Source organism: Thermobia domestica, chromosome 4 (genome assembly GCF_964235325.1).
Source record: "Thermobia domestica chromosome 4, izTheDome1.hap1.1, whole genome shotgun sequence".
Classification (NCBI taxonomy): domain Eukaryota; kingdom Metazoa; phylum Arthropoda; class Insecta; order Zygentoma; family Lepismatidae; genus Thermobia; species Thermobia domestica.
Window position 1 is genome coordinate 300,178,151 of NC_137457.1, and position 17,669 is coordinate 300,195,819.

The 17,669-nt window shown below is 38.4% G+C and overlaps 1 protein-coding gene across 1 annotated transcript in view; it reads left to right on the top strand.

Moving 5' to 3' along the window:
• The window catches only part of LOC145683544 (phospholipid scramblase 2-like), a 60,017-nt gene extending 42,786 nt beyond the window's left edge, over window positions 1-17,231 (top strand). Inside the window, exons 8-9 of the mRNA XM_081754887.1 lie at window positions 1,103-1,192; window positions 15,243-17,231. Of these exons, the coding sequence (XP_081611013.1) occupies window positions 1,103-1,159 (57 nt within the window). The 3' untranslated portion in view covers window positions 1,160-1,192; window positions 15,243-17,231. The remainder of the gene's footprint in view (window positions 1-1,102; window positions 1,193-15,242) is intronic.
• Window positions 17,232-17,669: the final 438 nt, after the last annotated feature.

Genomic DNA, 17,669 nt, shown 5'->3' on the forward strand with positions numbered 1-17,669 from the left:
CTTGTAGATTTAGAAGCACTTGCAGTCACCCTATGTTTGCTTTTTCTCTGAAGTTGAAGAATGTCTGAGTTTCCACCACGTGCAATGAAAAACTAGCATTGCAAATTTTGCAGTAATTTCATAGATCGATTTCGTTGCTTGCAGAAAAGGGTATTTCTCTTGAAAAAAAAAAAAAATCCGTTTAGGCATTCTTGTTGACTCAAAATTGTAACATTTCACTGTATTATTAATAACAGCTTAGATCGTGCACTTGATCAAAGATTGCAGATGCATTGCAGCAGGCCCGTATCCAGGGGGAATCTAGGGGGGCCGCCCCCCTAAATTTTCACTGGCCCCCTAAATTTTTTACGGTAGGCTTGCAAATGAACTATAATACGATGATAAACTATAGTATGGTTGGATCGGCCCCCCTAACTTTAGCCGGCCCCCCCCTACATTTTGGGCTGGCTACCGGCCTGCATTGCAGTTGTCCCTTGACTGCTAATGGACAACTGTAACTCTGCGTTGCAAGCCTATTAGCTTGCTCGCTATGAAATCGGAGAGAGTGATGTGACACCTAGCACCAAGCTGTTTATGTCAGCTTATTGGTCATTCATTAATAACAGGGCTGCCAACTAATGTCAGAATTTTTGATTTTTTAATTTTCGATATTGAAAGCAGAAATGCAACGGGATAAAATACGGGATATTTGCCTGTCCCGACTAAATTTACGGGGACGCAGGACATTTGGGTCCAAAATCGGAACTGTCCCGTTTTTACGGGACGTATGACAAGCTTAGTTTTCATGGATTTTTTTAAAGAATTAAAGATCAGATTGTATTATTCTTCTGCAGTAGACTTTAAAGAAGAAAGAAAAGAACTATAATTTTAGGCTTTCTAAATATGCTTTTTATAATTTGTTTTTAGAATAAATTAAAATTTCAGCTAAATGCTTCCAATTGTGGCCGTAAATGCTTTACATAATACACTAATGCTATCTGTAAGTTATGCTTTCCTAAACAACGTTGTTCATGTCGAATTTCTGTGATTAAGTAGAAAAGGGCCCTTGGACTGATTTTCTTATAAATTTTATCAATATGTGTGTTTTCTCTTTTCCTTATAGGATTTTATGTTTTACGAACAGCCAGCAAACTCAGATCGGAATCGAAATCGGTATTGAATAGAAATATTTTAATCTTTTTTCATGCTGAAGGTAAGGATGTGCACTTCTAATTATTTGTAATTTAAGGTAGTTTATTATTAAATAGCTTTATGGTAATGGATAGTGCAGAAAGAGCAAATTTATGTGTTTTTCTCCCTAGGGATTCAATTAGTGGTGGTTGCATGTGATAAATGTAGATGCCAAGTTCAAAACTTCCAACATTGTTTCCGGTTCAGAGTTTTCTTTTGATCAACAATTTTTCGACGTCACCCTAGTGAGACCATACCAAAAACTAAGACAACTCGCACCTCCTTCATATACAACAGGGTGTATGTAAAAGGTACTGCAAAATTTCAGGAGTAGATTCCTTATGGGTAGACAAGTAAAAATATTCATATGACCATAAGTCGGGAAATGCATCATTACAGAGTTACCGCCATTGGGCCGCATGACGGTGTGAAATAAACAAATTCTGGACGCCCTTCAATGTAAGCCAATTTAGACCTCAATAACTCAGATTCTAATTAAGAGCTACACAGAGAAAAATCCGTTCTCCGGACAGCGGTATATTGTACAAATATACGGTATCCTCTTGCTTACTATAGAAATCAGTACGGAGCATACATTATCCGTATGCTACATAGCCACTGCCCTTAGATGTTACATCATGCCGTTGTAGGATGTCTGACATCTAACAGTTTTCCGTATATCACATGCATATACTTATATTACCTTCGTCAGCTATATGTTATATACGTCCATTTGTATGTGAGATCCTGACTGCCTACAATTTTTCATACGGAAAGTACGTATAGATGGAACACTTATACAGAAAGTATTATAAAACATGCGTTTTCAGTTATACGTCTGCTGTACGTTAAGTCTAAAAAACTACAGGAATTACGCATGTAACCTATCTTTTTAAGTACGCCACCTACAATTTTCTTTCTCAGTGTAAGGAGATAATTTTGGTATCGATGTCTTCCTGAAGAATGAACCTTTCCACTGATATGCGTTTTTCATGGATGGACGCTGAGCCAAGTGCAAGTTATACAATACTTCCGGAATGTGGGTTTCCAGGAAGTCTTACGAGGAGAAGACACACTTTGGTAAGTGAACTTCGGGGCCATTTTTTGCGAAGTGGTAGTGCACATTTAAAGAGTTAATATTGCAAACTGGGAGAGCGCAATGGGCAAAAATGATGGAGAAAAACCTTCTTAAAGTTTTTTACTCGACGCATATATGTACGACGCGCAAACTTATCAAGTGACGGTGTGGCATAGTGAGAAGAATCAACGACTCAAGTGCAAAGGGTTCCGGGTTCGATTCTCGTTCGAGTCAAACCTTTTTTCCTTGTTTTTTGATTCAACCAATAAAGTAGACATTTGTAACTATATACAAAGTAAAATATTAATTCACCATATGTTTATAATGAATAAAACAATAGAAATTTTCAATCACTTGTAAATTATTTTGATGTTCCATGTTAACTAGGAACACAATTTAATCTCTCCTGTAAATATTATTGTTACTGCAGTTGTTGTGTATAAAAAAGGTTCTTGAAGCTTCGTGTCTACATCTGTTGATAGTGTGAGAAGTACAAGGGGAATGAGGGGGAAATCTGCTTTGGTTATAGCAACATCCAGTATTAACAAAGGGGATTTCCCCCTCAACTCCTTTGTAAATCCACACTGTCAACAGATGTAGACACGAAGCGTGAACAACATTTATTACACAACGACTGTCGTCAAGGGTGCCGATCATGAGGGTCGGGGGCACGTCCCCCCAAGCTCATAAGGCCCCATGTAAGTTTATGAATATGTATTTTCATATGAATTTTTTATTCTTACATGTATTGTTGTATGTATTTTTTATGAATGCCCCCCAAATTTACAGAGAAATCGCCGCCGTTGACTGTCGTAACCATAATACAACTCGTGATATCAGTATATTTACGGACGCAGACAACACGTACGTGTACGACACATGTGCACTCTCCATGCATAAGCCGTACATTTGCACATGTGCATTTGTGTGGATGATGAACACATACATAACCCATGCTTAAGCCGTACACGTGAATTTGCGTGGATGAAGCACACATACATAACCCGTGTATGTGCACATGTGCATTTACGTGGGTTATGCACACGTACATAACCAGTGATTAAGTCGTGCATGTGCACATGTGCATTTGCATGGATAAAGTACACATTTACATAACCCGTGCCTAAGCCGTTATATACACATGTGCATTTGCGTGGATGAAGCACAAGTACAGAACCCATGCTTAAAGCCGCTATGTGCACATGTGCATTTGCATGGATGAAGTACACATTTATATAACCCGTGCCTAAGCCGTTATATACACATGTGCATTTGTGTGGATGCAGCGCACGCACGTAACCCGTGCTTAAGCCGTTATGTACACATGTGCATTTGCGTGGATGCAACGCACGTACGGAACCCGTACTTAAGCCGTTATGTGCATATGTGCATTTGCATGGATGAAGCACATATTTATATAACCCGTGCTTAAGCCGTTATGTACGCATGTGCATTTGCATGGATGCAGCGCACGCACGTAACCCGTGCTTAAGCCGTTATGTACACATGTGCATTTGCGTGGATGCACCGCACGTACGGAACCCGTACTTAAGCCGTTATGTGCATATGTGCATTTGCATGGATGAAGCACATATTTATATAACCCGTGCTTTAGCCGTTATGTACGCATGTGCATTTGCATGGATGCAACGCACGCACGTAACCCGTGCTTAAGCCGTTATGTACACATATGCATTTGCGTGGATGCACCGCACGTACGTAACCCGTGCTTAAGCCGTTATGTGCACATATGCATTTGCATGGATGAAGCACATATTTATATACCCGTGCTTAAGCCGTTATGTACGCATGTGCATTTGCATGGATGCAGCGCACGTACGTAACCCGTGCTTAAGCCGTTATGTGCACATGTGCATTTGCATGGATGAAGCACACATTTATATAACCCGTGCTGTAGCCCTTATGTACACATGTGCTTTTGCGTGGATGCAGCGCATGTGCATAACCCATGCTTGAGCAGTGGATGTGCACATGTGCATTTGCGTGGATGAAGCACATTTAAATTACCGGTGCTTAAGCTGTTGTGTGCACATGTGCATTTACACGGCTACTGCACGTGTGTATGAGCAGGGACGGCGCCAGAAACGCTTGATGGGGTGGGCGGAAAGTGGCGGACCTAGTTGCTGGGTGGGCGGACAATGAAAATGAGAACTGGGCAATGTAGACATGTTTTTGACAATAAGTTTCATTTTTATATTCATTAGTTAGTTAAGGCTCAGACCGAAATAGGGGAGGAACAAGGATATGGGAAACTGCTGTCTTGGTCTTATATAAGGTACAATTCCGGCATTCGGCTGGTGGGACTGAAGAAATGCAGAACTTAGGATGGGCTGGGGGAGTTCGTGGCTATATGCTCGACCTACCGGATTCCTCGTGGCACACACTATCTCAATTTCCAGTTTTTTAAAACAATAATAATGGTGTGCCTGTGTAGTCGAAGTTCAAGACAGTTTTAGCTCCTCTCCCTCCAAGAATGCACATGAATGTATAGAAATAAAAGAAAGTTCAAACAACACAGACTAACAGATAATACTCTACCTTTCGTTAATAACATAAAATACACAATAAGTAGGTAAAGTAAAACAATTTTTTTTTTTGACGTGATCTCTATATGCAACAGCAAAGACTTATGTTACTAAAAGAATAGGGAAATTCGACAGCGTGATTGTTTGATCATAGTTTATATAGATATGTTTGAAACTGCAACTCAAGTTAGCAAATATATATATATATATATAAATTGGATAAAGAAGTAAATACCATTAACAAAACTTCATCATGATCCACAGAAAGAACAATGTATTTTAAACTATAAAGGGCTGATCACATGGTACGAAGAAGCTTACAATAAACTTATACCTTCACTTAAATGAAGAGCATTTTTCATTACTAGCATGTTGCGCTACCACATGCGTCGATTTTTATGTCCAGCATCGAATGCGTTTACCACATCCTCTACAGCAATATTCAGTAGAAGTTTTCTTTCTACTGAGAGGAAACAAAGATTGCTGAGGAATAGTGACAACAATTACGGCTAATTTGCGAATTTCATGAAAGCAATTATGAAACGATCCATTACTTCAGCAAACTGAGAAACGGAGGTAATTTTGCATTGCTTTTCCTCCTCATAACGTTTCAAAACTTTCGGGAGAAGTTTCAGTTCCACCTCTACACTATTGACATCACATCCATAATGACGTGCAAGTAGTTCAACTTTCTCAAATGAGAGGAAGTATACACGTTTAGGGTGAAGGCTGCTTATTAGGGTGTATCGAAAGAAACTTTTTTTCGAAATCCGGTTACGGCTAGTGCAGATTTTTGGCCAAATGGCATCAATTACGCCTCAATCTTGTGGTTCTTTGATCTAGAAGAAAAGGCACCTCTAGCACTGGTACTTTTCTTCGTTTTTCGCAGTTGCAGGCAAGAGGATCGGAACACTTACAAAAGGCTATATCAAATGAATTATTTTTGGCAGACTGTTGAAAATCAACAATTCGTTTCGCACAAGTTTGTAAACCGGACTTTGCTGAGTTTCGCAAATCACGGACAATATTATGGTACTTCAATATCATTGCAACAATCCTTCTGACACTGAAAATTGCTTCGCCGCTGATTGAGGCGTAATCTCAATTTTCTACAATCTTCCTGGCGACGATAGAAGATAAATCCTTTGTTGAGGCTCTTTCCGGGATTCCGAAATTACCGTTTTTTCTTCGCGCTCCCATAGGTATTGTCTCAATACATTTCAACGGTTGGTAGCTGTGTTCTACCCAATTTCTTGGGTGTCCCAATAATGCTATTCCTAACGTCAGACCGTAACAAACTTGTCGATGCCATAACGTCAGCGTATCTGTCACTCTCTTCCTAATAAAAAGTACTTAACACAACTGAAACACTGTTCTCACTTCTACATACTGCACTTCACACGAAAATAAACTATTTAGTTAAAATTTCCTACAGCACTAATAAATAACTCAAGCAGCGACAATCACGTTCGACACAGCGGGTTGACTACTGGCGACTGATAAGACCGATCCTTTCAGCTGGGCAAGTACAAGAGAAGAGGCGTTCGGGGAGAGGTGGGCGGCAGGTGATCTAGTGTGATAAGCAGATGCATACGGCATTGGGAACAAATCATTTATACTATTACTGCTCTTAGAATTTAGCACTAAAGTGTTTTCTTCGTTATTCAAGAGACTTCAATAATTTTATATTAAAATTTAATTGTACGATACGCCAGAAAATCAGTGCAAATAATTAACTAGGTTTTATGCTTGTGGTGTACAGAAATAACCGTAATAAATTTGTTTTATGTATTTATTTCTCCTTTCCAATGCCATTTCAATAATTTAAAAGACCGAAAAATATAGGAAATATTTAAAAAAATATTTTTTGGAAAATCAGTTGAAAAGAATCTTTTGTTGATTTTTCTAATATTTGGGCTCTACTCGGCAGCAGAAGGAGTTGTCTGATCGAGTTGAGATTTTTTATACGTTTTATTGACGCCATTTGGCCAAAAATCCGCACTAGCCGTAACCGGATTTCGAAAAAAAGTTTCTTTCGATACACCCTACTGCTTATCCCACTGCTTATAGAATACCTGTATTTTCTGTAAAACGCCTATTCATGCATTTCTGCAAGTATTTTGTCATGTATAGGAAGAAATATCCTAAGTCTGTAGTCTTCTTGGGATTGGATATCATCTTCCTCAACCGATATTTGCTCAGTCATAATATACTGATGTAAATGATGGGGCAGTGATCATGTTCTGGCATTGGACCCGTTAGAGATATACCGTTATTTTCAGCAAGACTCAAAGACTCATTCCAAATTTTTTCGAACTCCTCGACTTTTTCGAATTTCAGTAAAATAATCCACTACACCCTTCGTAACTAAAACAGCATCAGCCAGTGTGCTCTCCTTGTTTTGTAGATAATCTGACAATCTTTTCAACTTTCCAAGAAAAAGTGTGAACAAGTTGAGTTGGAACGCAAGCTTAAAATTCACTTCACTCAATAGACGTCTTGCTTCAGAAGAGCGACTGCGATTTTCATTACTTATCTCAGCAAGTGTTAGAATAACTGCCCTAAACGCTATCTTCATAGCCACACAAGCTGCAACCTAAGATAAATGGGTAAAAAATATTTCGTGAGTGGTTCAGAAGATACTTAATGCCATAAATAATACTATATATTGAATACTATGAGAATATCCCGTAGAAACACGCCCTTATGGATCAAAGTAGAACAAAGAGAACTTGAAGAGGTCGATAATTTCAAGTATCTGGGAAGTATTTTGACGAGAGACGCTTATTGCACCAAAGAGATCAGGTCAAGAATTGCCATAGCTAAAGAAGCATTCAACAAGAAAAAATTACTCTTAACTAGCAGGCTCAATATTGGACTTAAGAAGAAGTTGCTCAAGTGCTATATATTGAGCATTGGATTGTATGGTTTAGAGACTTGGACATTACGGAAGTTAGAGAAGAAATATCTAGAGAGCTTCGAAATGTGGTGTTGGAGGAAGATGGATAAGATAAAATGGACAGAGGAGCAACAAACGAAGATGTTTTAAAACGGACAGGAGAGAAAAGGACACTTCATTCATCATCCTTCATAGAAAAGCCAATTGGATTGGGCACATCTTGCGAAGAAATTGTCTTCTCCACACCGCCATAGAAGGAAAGATGGAAGGAAAGCGAGAAATAGGAAGAAGGAAAACACAGCTGATCGGTGATTTGAAAGGTTGGAGAAAATATTAGGAATTAAAAGAGGAAGCTGATGATCGAGAAAAGTGGAAGAAACATTTCCTGGCCCAAATTTAAAAATAGAAAATAAAAATAAAAACCCTCATTAGTCCCAGTACCTGCCGAAAGGCAGAATACTTAATAATTGAATACCATAAGAAGATAGTACATTAGAAGCCGTCATTTTCTGTGTAGTATCACTGACGACACCTCAACAATATACAAAGGACGCGATGACCCATTAGTAGAAGGTCATTATGATGATGCATTGTCCTGCCCGAAGGTCAATCTTTGACCCGAAGGTCCCCGGGCAAAGTAAACCCATGATGGCTTGCCATAGCCTTCCATGTAATGATTACGTTCCAAGAACTGGAACTAGAGTAGGATCCAACTCACTTGTGTTCCCACTGGGAATCAAATCCAGGACTCACCGGGGACACTGGAAGGTCAATAAGATTAACATTATTTCGCAACTGTTTATTTTCATGGCAAAATGTGGACCAGCAATAATCTTCGATAACTACAGCAGGAAGCGCGCATTAATCCGAATATTTGCTTGAGCTGTTCGGGTTATTAAATTATTTGGCGTAAAAAGGAAGTTCTCAAAAGCCACAATTTCCAGTTACAAACGAATATTTGTCAAGGTTTAGTTCTAATCTAAAACATGTATAGTACAGTATATGTAGTTAAGCATTCAAAAGTCATTTGAAACAGTCTTGTATTCAAGAAAAGTAACCTGATCTAGTCCAATAATTCATAACTGTTTCTGTTTGAGCAACCAGTCTAAAAATATCAACCCCGCCGGCTAAATGTCATTCGGACAAGCGCAGGTTTCGGATTACGGTGGGTTAGGATTAACACGAGCATCCTGTACTGCTAATGGAGAAACAAAATGCGGAAATGTGTAATTAAATGAGCTCGAATAAAAGCAAGTCACCTATATTCATGTCCAATAAAACAAGCTACCAATCATGTTTACACCATGCGAGAGGAAACCATATTAGCATTTTAGCCGTGCTAACTTTATTGGTCCACAGCAATTAGCAAATTATCTGGGAATGATGGGGAAATCCCCCTTTAAAACTAGATACACCATGTACAGGGTTTGTCCGGAAAGTAATAGGACTGAGTCGATTTAAAAAAAAATATTGAGCCAATCGTTACAATTCTTTAAAAACTTTCAAAATAGGCTCCTTCTGCGTCGATGCAGCGCTGCCAGCGCGATTTCCAAGCATTGAAGGCGTCACGGAAGTCATTCTCCGGAATAGCCTTGAGAGCCGCGGTGCAAGCTGCTTAATCCCCTCTGTCGTCTCCAAATGCTTGCCTTTCATCGGGCGTTTCAGGCGAGGAAACAAAAAGAAGTCCGGGGGGACACATCTGGGCTGTAGGGCGGCTGCGGAAGCGTTGGGATGCCGGCCTTGGTCAGGTAGCTGTTCACAAGAAAGGCGGTGTGAGCCGGGGCGTTGTCGTGGTGCAGCTTCCAGTCGGCTCCGATGTCTGGTCGGACCCGATTGACCCTTCGTTTGAGTCTCTTGAGCAGTTCCACGTAAAACTTGGCGTTGACGGTTTGTCCAGGAGGAAGAAATTCATGGTGGACGATGCCTTTGATGTCAAAAAAGACAATGAGCATCGTTTTTCACTTTGGATTTGCTCATTCTTCCCTTTTTTGGGCGAGGAGACGCCGGCGTGTGCCACTCGGAAGATTGCCTCTTTGTCTCGGGATCATACTCAAAGATCCATGATTCGTCACCTGTGATTACGTTATTCAAAAATTGGGGGTCACTTTCACACATGTTCAAATTTTCTTGGCACAATTCCACTCGCCGCAATTTCTGGTCGTCAGTGAGCAATTTTGGGACAATCTTCGTGCACACCTTGCGCATGTTCAAATGCTCCGTCACAATTTCACGAACCACAGTTTTTTTTTTGGTAAATTTAACATCTGGGCAATTAAACGAATACTTAGTCGACGGTCTGAGTTCAAAACTTCGCTTACACGAGTCACATTGTCGGTGTTTGTCGAAGTCGAAGGTCTTCCAGCACGGTCTTCATCGGCGACCTCTTCCCGGCCCTCCGAATAGGCCTTGTGGCACCGAAACACACCACTTCTTGCTAAAGCATCATCTGGGTAAGCCTGCTTGATCATATCAAACGTCTCTGTCGCAGATTTACCGAGTATAACACAGAATTTAATCGCGTACCTCTGCTCTAACGAACGCTGCATTTTCGGCTTGCACCACTCACAGAAACACGTCGCGCGAAAAAGCCTGTCCTGACTCTCCGTGTGCTCGGAGACAGCTGACCAGCCGCTCGTTTGTTAGCTAGGAACGCCCTCTACCGGATCCAGTCGGTGCGCGCACGCTCCGAAGTACAGTCATGGCGGAATAAAATCAGTCCTATTACTTTCCGGACAAACCCTGTAAGTTTTAATTTTTCGTGTTATTTTCTCCTGGAGTAAAAACTGGAATTAGAAAGGAAGGTTTACATGGATTGTGATGTCAAATAACGGAATTCAAAGAATAATAAACACATATTCCTCCTATCAGTATATTTGAGGAGGGGCGGAGGGAGACATTTTAGTTTTCTTTCCTAAAAGGAACTTTACAGGAACAACAATACTAATAATGCATAAAACAATAAAAATCACGTATATGTCAATAACTGAAATTCAAGTAGAGATATTAAGTAACAAAGGTTTTTTTTTGTTTCATGTGTCTGCGGTAATTACGAGTGACTATTTTTACATTTTCTTCCAACCCTACGAAATCGGTTTAAATGGCTTCGTAGTTCACGAGATCCTGGAATTTAAAGCCTGCGTAATTTAAAGGTTAATCACGACTATTGGCATCATTATATTACTATAAGTAGCTGTCTTACAATCATTATTCATTGCAGAGTTAAACAGAGTCCTAGAACCTTTTACATTACGATCCAAAGTAATACCTATTGCTTTTGAAGTACAGGATGTCACCTCATTATTCTACTTCTGTTGGGGTGGGCGGATGGGTGGGCGAGGCCATCCATCGGGTGGGCAGTTGCCCACCCTCGCCCACCCTTAATGCCGTCCCTGTGTATGAGACGTCCATAATACCGTGCAAGTGTATAGTTTTACTTTCTTTCTTTTACTCTCATTCTAATCAACAATATAAAGTAACCTCCGTTTTTGGTAGGTGTCGTTTTTCCTTCAAGCGGTGTTATAGAGACTTTTCGACGAGTGACAGCTGAATGATTGTAAACACTTCATAACGTCCTCTGAGCTAGGATACAAGATGAACAGGTGGCAGCATTGTACTGATGTAACTACTGTCAGACAGTTCGTAGGTTTACAAAATTGTTTTCGTGACCGATTACAGTAGAATATGTTGCGTTATTTGGTACTTGGCAAACATGTCAAAGATACTACCTAAAGCTTTGCTCGTTGCAAATAATAAACTCCAAAAGTAAAATTTTCACTGACAATTATTAGTTACTTCTTATACACTTTGAAGGTGATGTCTTTTGCAGTTATAGATTGTGTTACTGCGTAAAACACCAAATATATAAACTTCTTTTTTTCGTTGCATCTCGAATTTGCTTTTACATCACCTTGTACTACGAGGAAATCACCTGTGCACTACATGTAAGTCATCTGGGTACTGTTTCAAATCACCTCTATCGTACATGTAAATCATCTGGGTACTGCGTGTAAATCACCTGTGTGTTACGTGTAAATCATCTGGGTACTGCGAGTAAATCACCTGTGTGCTACGTGTAAATCACCTCTGTCCTACCTGTAAATACCTGGGTACTGCGTGTAAATCACCTGTGTGTTACGTGTAAATCATCCCTGTCCTACATGTAAATCACCTGGGAACTGCGTGTAAATCACCTGTGTGTTACGTGTAAATCATCTGTGTCCTACATGTAAATCACCTGGTTACTGCGTGTAAATCACCTGTGTGCTACATGTAAATCACCTATGTGCTATGTGTAAATCACCGCTGTCCTACATGTAAATCACCTGTGAACTACATGTAAATCGAATACGTGCTACCTGTAAATCACCTGCGCGGTAGGTGTAAATCACTTGTGCAGGACGTGTACGTTGCACATGTTCTGTGCACGTGAAGATGTTGAATAGGACCTGGCATGTATATGTGCATCACATGTACAGGCGTGCATTGATACAGATGATGCACATGTTGCATCCGTGCAATTGTACATGTACTATACGGATACTGTACGTGCATTGTGCTGTCTGGGGAATAGATTAAATTTTCTTGCTAGTCAACATGGAACATTGAAAAATTGTACAAGTGATTTTAAAATTTCTACTGTTTTATTCCTTATAAATATATGATGAATTAATATTTTAATTATAGTTACAAATTGTTACTTTATTAATTGAAACAAAAAACAAAACAAGAATTGACTCGAACCCGGGACCCTTTGCACATGAGTTGCACACTTCACTCGCTCTGCCACGCCGTCACTTGATAAATTTGCGCGTCGAACAGTATATGTGGCGTGTAGAAAACTTTTGAAGACGGTTTTTCTTCCTTATTTTTGTCCATTGCGCTCTCCCAGTTTGTAATATTACGGTAACTCTTTAAATTTGCACTACCTCCTCGCAAAAAATGGCCCCGTAGTTCACTTACCAAAGTCTGCCTTCTCCTTGTTGGAAAAAGAAGATTCAAGGTACATCGATTAGGTGTGTTTTTAGATTATTGGGACACTACACTGGACCTAATTTCAGGTTCTGAAAATAATTGAATGTCTTAATTGACTTATGCCACAAAAGAAGGATTATTTATAAAAAATGATTCGAAGTAGAAAGAGGGAAACGGGGATTGCAGTTATTGTATTATAAGATTATTATTCACATCTCGGAATACTTCAAGTTACATTCACGAAATTTCATATTTGGACTTTTCATTTAAAATAATTTAAAGGAAACGTAATTAAGTTCTTGTTTTTTATTTGATCTACATCAGAAGAAAAAGGTAAAAATTGGTTCACTAAGATGTCCATACAAGTTGCTTAATTCCGTGCGAATCTGCAAGTTCACAGGACTTATATACAAAAGACGCAGAAGGTACGAAAAAAAAATACCCGGAGTAACACATGCGGACATGTGCAAGTTTTTGGAATTATAAGTAAATTAGAATTTAGAGTCTATTTCAGTGCTTATTTATGGAGTTAAAAGTTACTATTTAGATTATGGCAGTTATTTTAGTGGTTATTTTTGGAATTAAAATTTCCTATTTAGATTTTGAAGCCTATTTTAGTGCTTATATTTGAATTATAAGAACTTATTTAGATTTTTGGAGCCTACTTTAGTGTTAATTTCTTTAAATAAAATTATAAATGCTTGATTACATTTTGAGTCGAATGTTGCTGCTTAATTTTTTAATTACAAATGCATATTTCCTATATTCTTAGTGCCTGAACATCTTAGGCCTTACGCAGAGTTATTCTGATACGTGATTGCAGTTGTCAGGCCTTTAGTATGACGCTAATCATACGTCAAAACGACTCTGCATAAGGCCACCTGTCTACAGTTATAACGGAAATTGAGAGCATTTGGTAATTAGTTGAATCATAACAACTATTAGTTATTTTGTTTCTATTGTTTGACAGTGATGTGTACGTTGGAGGTAAATAAAATAACAATTTAATGTGATCCTAAGAACGTAAGTAACGTTTCAATGGACCCGCGTTTGCGAACTTAATCTAGTCCCTCAAGCTGTTCCTGAAGTGTAATTATCTTTTACATTGAAATTAATAATGATAAGAAATACAGCTAAAACTGTTCCAGCCATAGAAATATTATAATAGAATAGTCATACATAGAAATAGAATCTACATAGAAATATTGTATAGAAATGTATATATTCAGGGCACAAACTTTCCGGACACCAGGTCGCCCATTGGCGACTAGAAATTTAGAGCTGGCCACCATTGTTCAGTAGGAATGGTTTCTGCCTAAACTCATAGGGCTGCGCAGTTTCTGTTTCGCACGAAAATAATTGTCACTGAATGAGGGAAAACACAGAATACGAAGTCTTCACAACGTTGTAAGTCGACCCTCCATTCCCACCCTCAATCGAAATGGTTTGTCTTAAGGTAAGATATTTTTAACATGTATGTGAAATGTCAAATTCAAAATTGATTATAGGGGCTCGGTGGTTGAGTGGTAGAGCGTTCACCTCCGGTGCTTGGGGTCCCTGGTTCGATCCCAGCTCGCGCCGTGTGGACTTTGTGGTGGACAAACATCGTTTTCTCGGGGTTCTCCCGTTTCCTCCCACTTTCTTCATTTCACTCATTTCTCATTATCACCGTCTCCTTTAGCCTAACCGGCATAACCGTGGGACGTTAAACTTACAGATTTCATTTCATTTTCATTCAAAATTGATTATGCTGAATTTAATTGTCTGGTTTTGAAACTTTATGGTCTGGTCTGATGTAATCTCTTTCTTTGTCAAACCATAGGCCGTAGTGGGGGGGACCTCTCATTTTTGGATTGGCGAGTGCGTCTGACTTTGAAACTTTCGCGCTGTATATATATACGAGTAATGTATATTGTAAAATATTTTAAGTGTTTTTATAGTGAAGAATGTAGGTTGAAAATTAATTTATCATCTTTAAAGATGAAAAATACAATAAATTAAACAAAACAGCATGAGGTGTAAAAACACAAAAGGCGTAAAAAGCACTATTGGACAGATAGGATTTGTGGGTACATGAATGTATGTGACTCTGTACCCCGAAACATTGACCCTTAAGTTGAGGAAAAAATCAGTTCGTAAACTGGGTCCACTGCAGAGATATTTAAAAAAAATGAAATTTTTGAGTTTTATGTCTCACGTATATGCCGGATAAGCTAAAGGAGATGGCGATGATGAGATAAGAATAAAATTGTGGAATGACAAAAGTGGGAGGAAACGGGAGAATCCCAAGAAAAGCCACGCACACGGTGTTTGTCCACCACAAAGTTCATTTGGCTTGAACGGGGATAGAACCAGGGACCCCATGCACCAGAGGTGAACGCTCTAATACTGAATCACTGCGGCCCTGCAGAGGTATTTAGTATTATGGTTTGGTGTTCCTTCAAATACTAAAATCAATTGGTAGAATAGTTGCGTCTGGCTTAAGACGGAAATTATTCTAAACAGAATCATGATTATATATAATATCCTGGCTAAAACAATGCATTATATTATACAATTTATTTTTATTTTTCTTTAGGAGGAAGCCTATTGGTATACAACCCTGACTGAAACCAGATGAAATGATGTGCACCATTTTAAATACGATTTTTTTTTTAAATGAAAGGAATGAGAAATGTTTTGCGTGGTGCAAATTTTTCAGTATTACAATATGTAATGTGTTTCGGATCCTTTTCCTGGATTTTTTAAAACTACATAGAACGCATTATTGCTATATTTTGTAAATATATTTATCATAGTAAAAAAGCATTGGCTGTTATTATGGAAGATTTAACAAGTGAGTGGAGCTTTACTTTCGAGTGACGACAGGGGAATATATTGTTCATTAAAAAAATTGAAATTCGTATTTTTGAAGGGTTCGCACGTCTAGTGGTCTCTACGTACCATAAAATATACACCTCTGGACTTCTCTCAGTCTCTTTGCCCGTTCATCCCGAAGTATGTACTCTTGGTTAGAAGTCATATTGTTTAAGGCATCCTAATTAAAGTTTAAATTTAATATTTTTTATGAGATTCGTTATAGAGGATTTTCAATTTTCTTTTATTGGAGAGTTGGAGGGTTTATTGAAGAATTCTAGATTTTCTTTATATTTCATAATTCAATATACCATTAGCTAGCCCATAAGCAGAGCCAGCTTTACCGTATGTGCAAGACGTTCATTTGCACATGGCGGTAAGTGTTAAGTGTAGTAAGAATCGCAAAAAGTATGCAAAGTTGTAAGTTTTGATTGTAGCAAACAGTGGCAAAAAGTATACGAAGTTATAAGTTTTGAGTGTATCAAAAACTGGCAAAAAGTATACGCATATACAAAGTTGTAAGTTTCGAGTGTTGCAAAAACTGGTGAAAAGTACACGAAGTTGTAAGTTTTAGGTGTAGTAAAAACTAGCAAAGTGTATACAAATTTGTAAGTTTTGAGTGTAACAAAAACTGACAAGAAGTAGACAAAGTTGAATACATTATTATTTAACGTATACCATACAAAATAAATATCTGTTAATTTTAAATTTACTAATCTGACTCGTTTATTTGCACATTGTATTCATAAATGATAAATGAAGTTTATGATGCGAGTGTGTGGACATCCGATACGACGAGACACGACGAAGTAGATCACTTTTAGACTTTAGTAAAGGACATCTCCAATTCCGTTACTGACTTACAGAGGTATGGCCTTATTTCTGCTGATAAGTTAGCAAACATTTAGAGATGTCTTGAGCTTGGCCAAATTTCCTTACCTCTAAACAAAATTTAGGATGGGTTTATAATGTTTGTAATTTTGCGTGGTCAAAAGTTTAAGGTGAAATGTTGGTAAGTTGTCTTGGTATAAGGATTCATTAGCCAAGTTCCAGCGGTGCCTAATTGTTATGTAGTGAATCCGGTTTGTAATGTAATGTTATAATGTGAATGATGGTAATGCGCTAAGCACACGTTTCTATTAAGTAACATGCACTGTAAACATGCTTTTAATGTGAGGTCACAGGATCGATTCCCGGTTAACAAAAGCTTGCTCTATAAGTGGTGAGAATATAGAAATAGGATGGTCTTGTGATATCGAACGTTTGAACGTGAACAAGATTCACCTCTGGTGCAGAGAAGAATCCAGTTTGATCCCTCCTGACGCCCACTTTTTTCAATTGAAATTTTGTAAGATGAATTATTATTTTTAATGAAATTTGTCATTTCATGAAGAGCGCCTCTAAGAACAAAATAATTTATTACCTCATGATAAAAATTTGAACGTTATGTGCCTTTACTACTACAAATTTCTGTCTTGATTCTTGTGAAATAATTTTGGTTCATATGCAATACGTTTTCTCATTGGAAAGACAATAAAAGTAGTAATCTTTGTATTCAAAAATGTAACAATCACCAATTTGTAATAAACAACATTCGTTTATTTGTGTATACATTTGTATGCGTGTGAGTTTGGACGTGTGTCTGTACAGTATTATTGTTGTTTGTACAAGGTGTGATCACAAAAAAAAAATACGGTGAATAATGTTATTAAAAACAAAGTAATAAGCTTAGATGATATTTGATTTAATCTCCTTCAAAGTACTATCCTTGGCTAGCTATGCACTTATTCCAACTTTGAATCCATGACTGGAAGCATTTCTAGAAGGCTTCTTTCGGAAGGGCGTTCAGCTGCTCTGTTGTGGCCCTTTCAATGTCATGAATGGTGTCGTAATGTTTTCCTTTAAGCAGACAGAGATCGCATGGTACTAAATCTGGTGAGTAAGGGTATGTGGACTGACAGGAACACTTTTTTTTCAGGCCAAAAACTCGTGGATCAAAAGCAAGGTGTAGCACGGCGCGTTTCCGAAGTGAAGAAAGAAGCAATTTGCCCATTAGTCGACGGGCAAGTATAAGCGACGTTTCAAAAATAGTGTTAGATTTTGCTGTAACTAATGTAAAAAAAACTATTGGATTTTTGATATTCTGAAG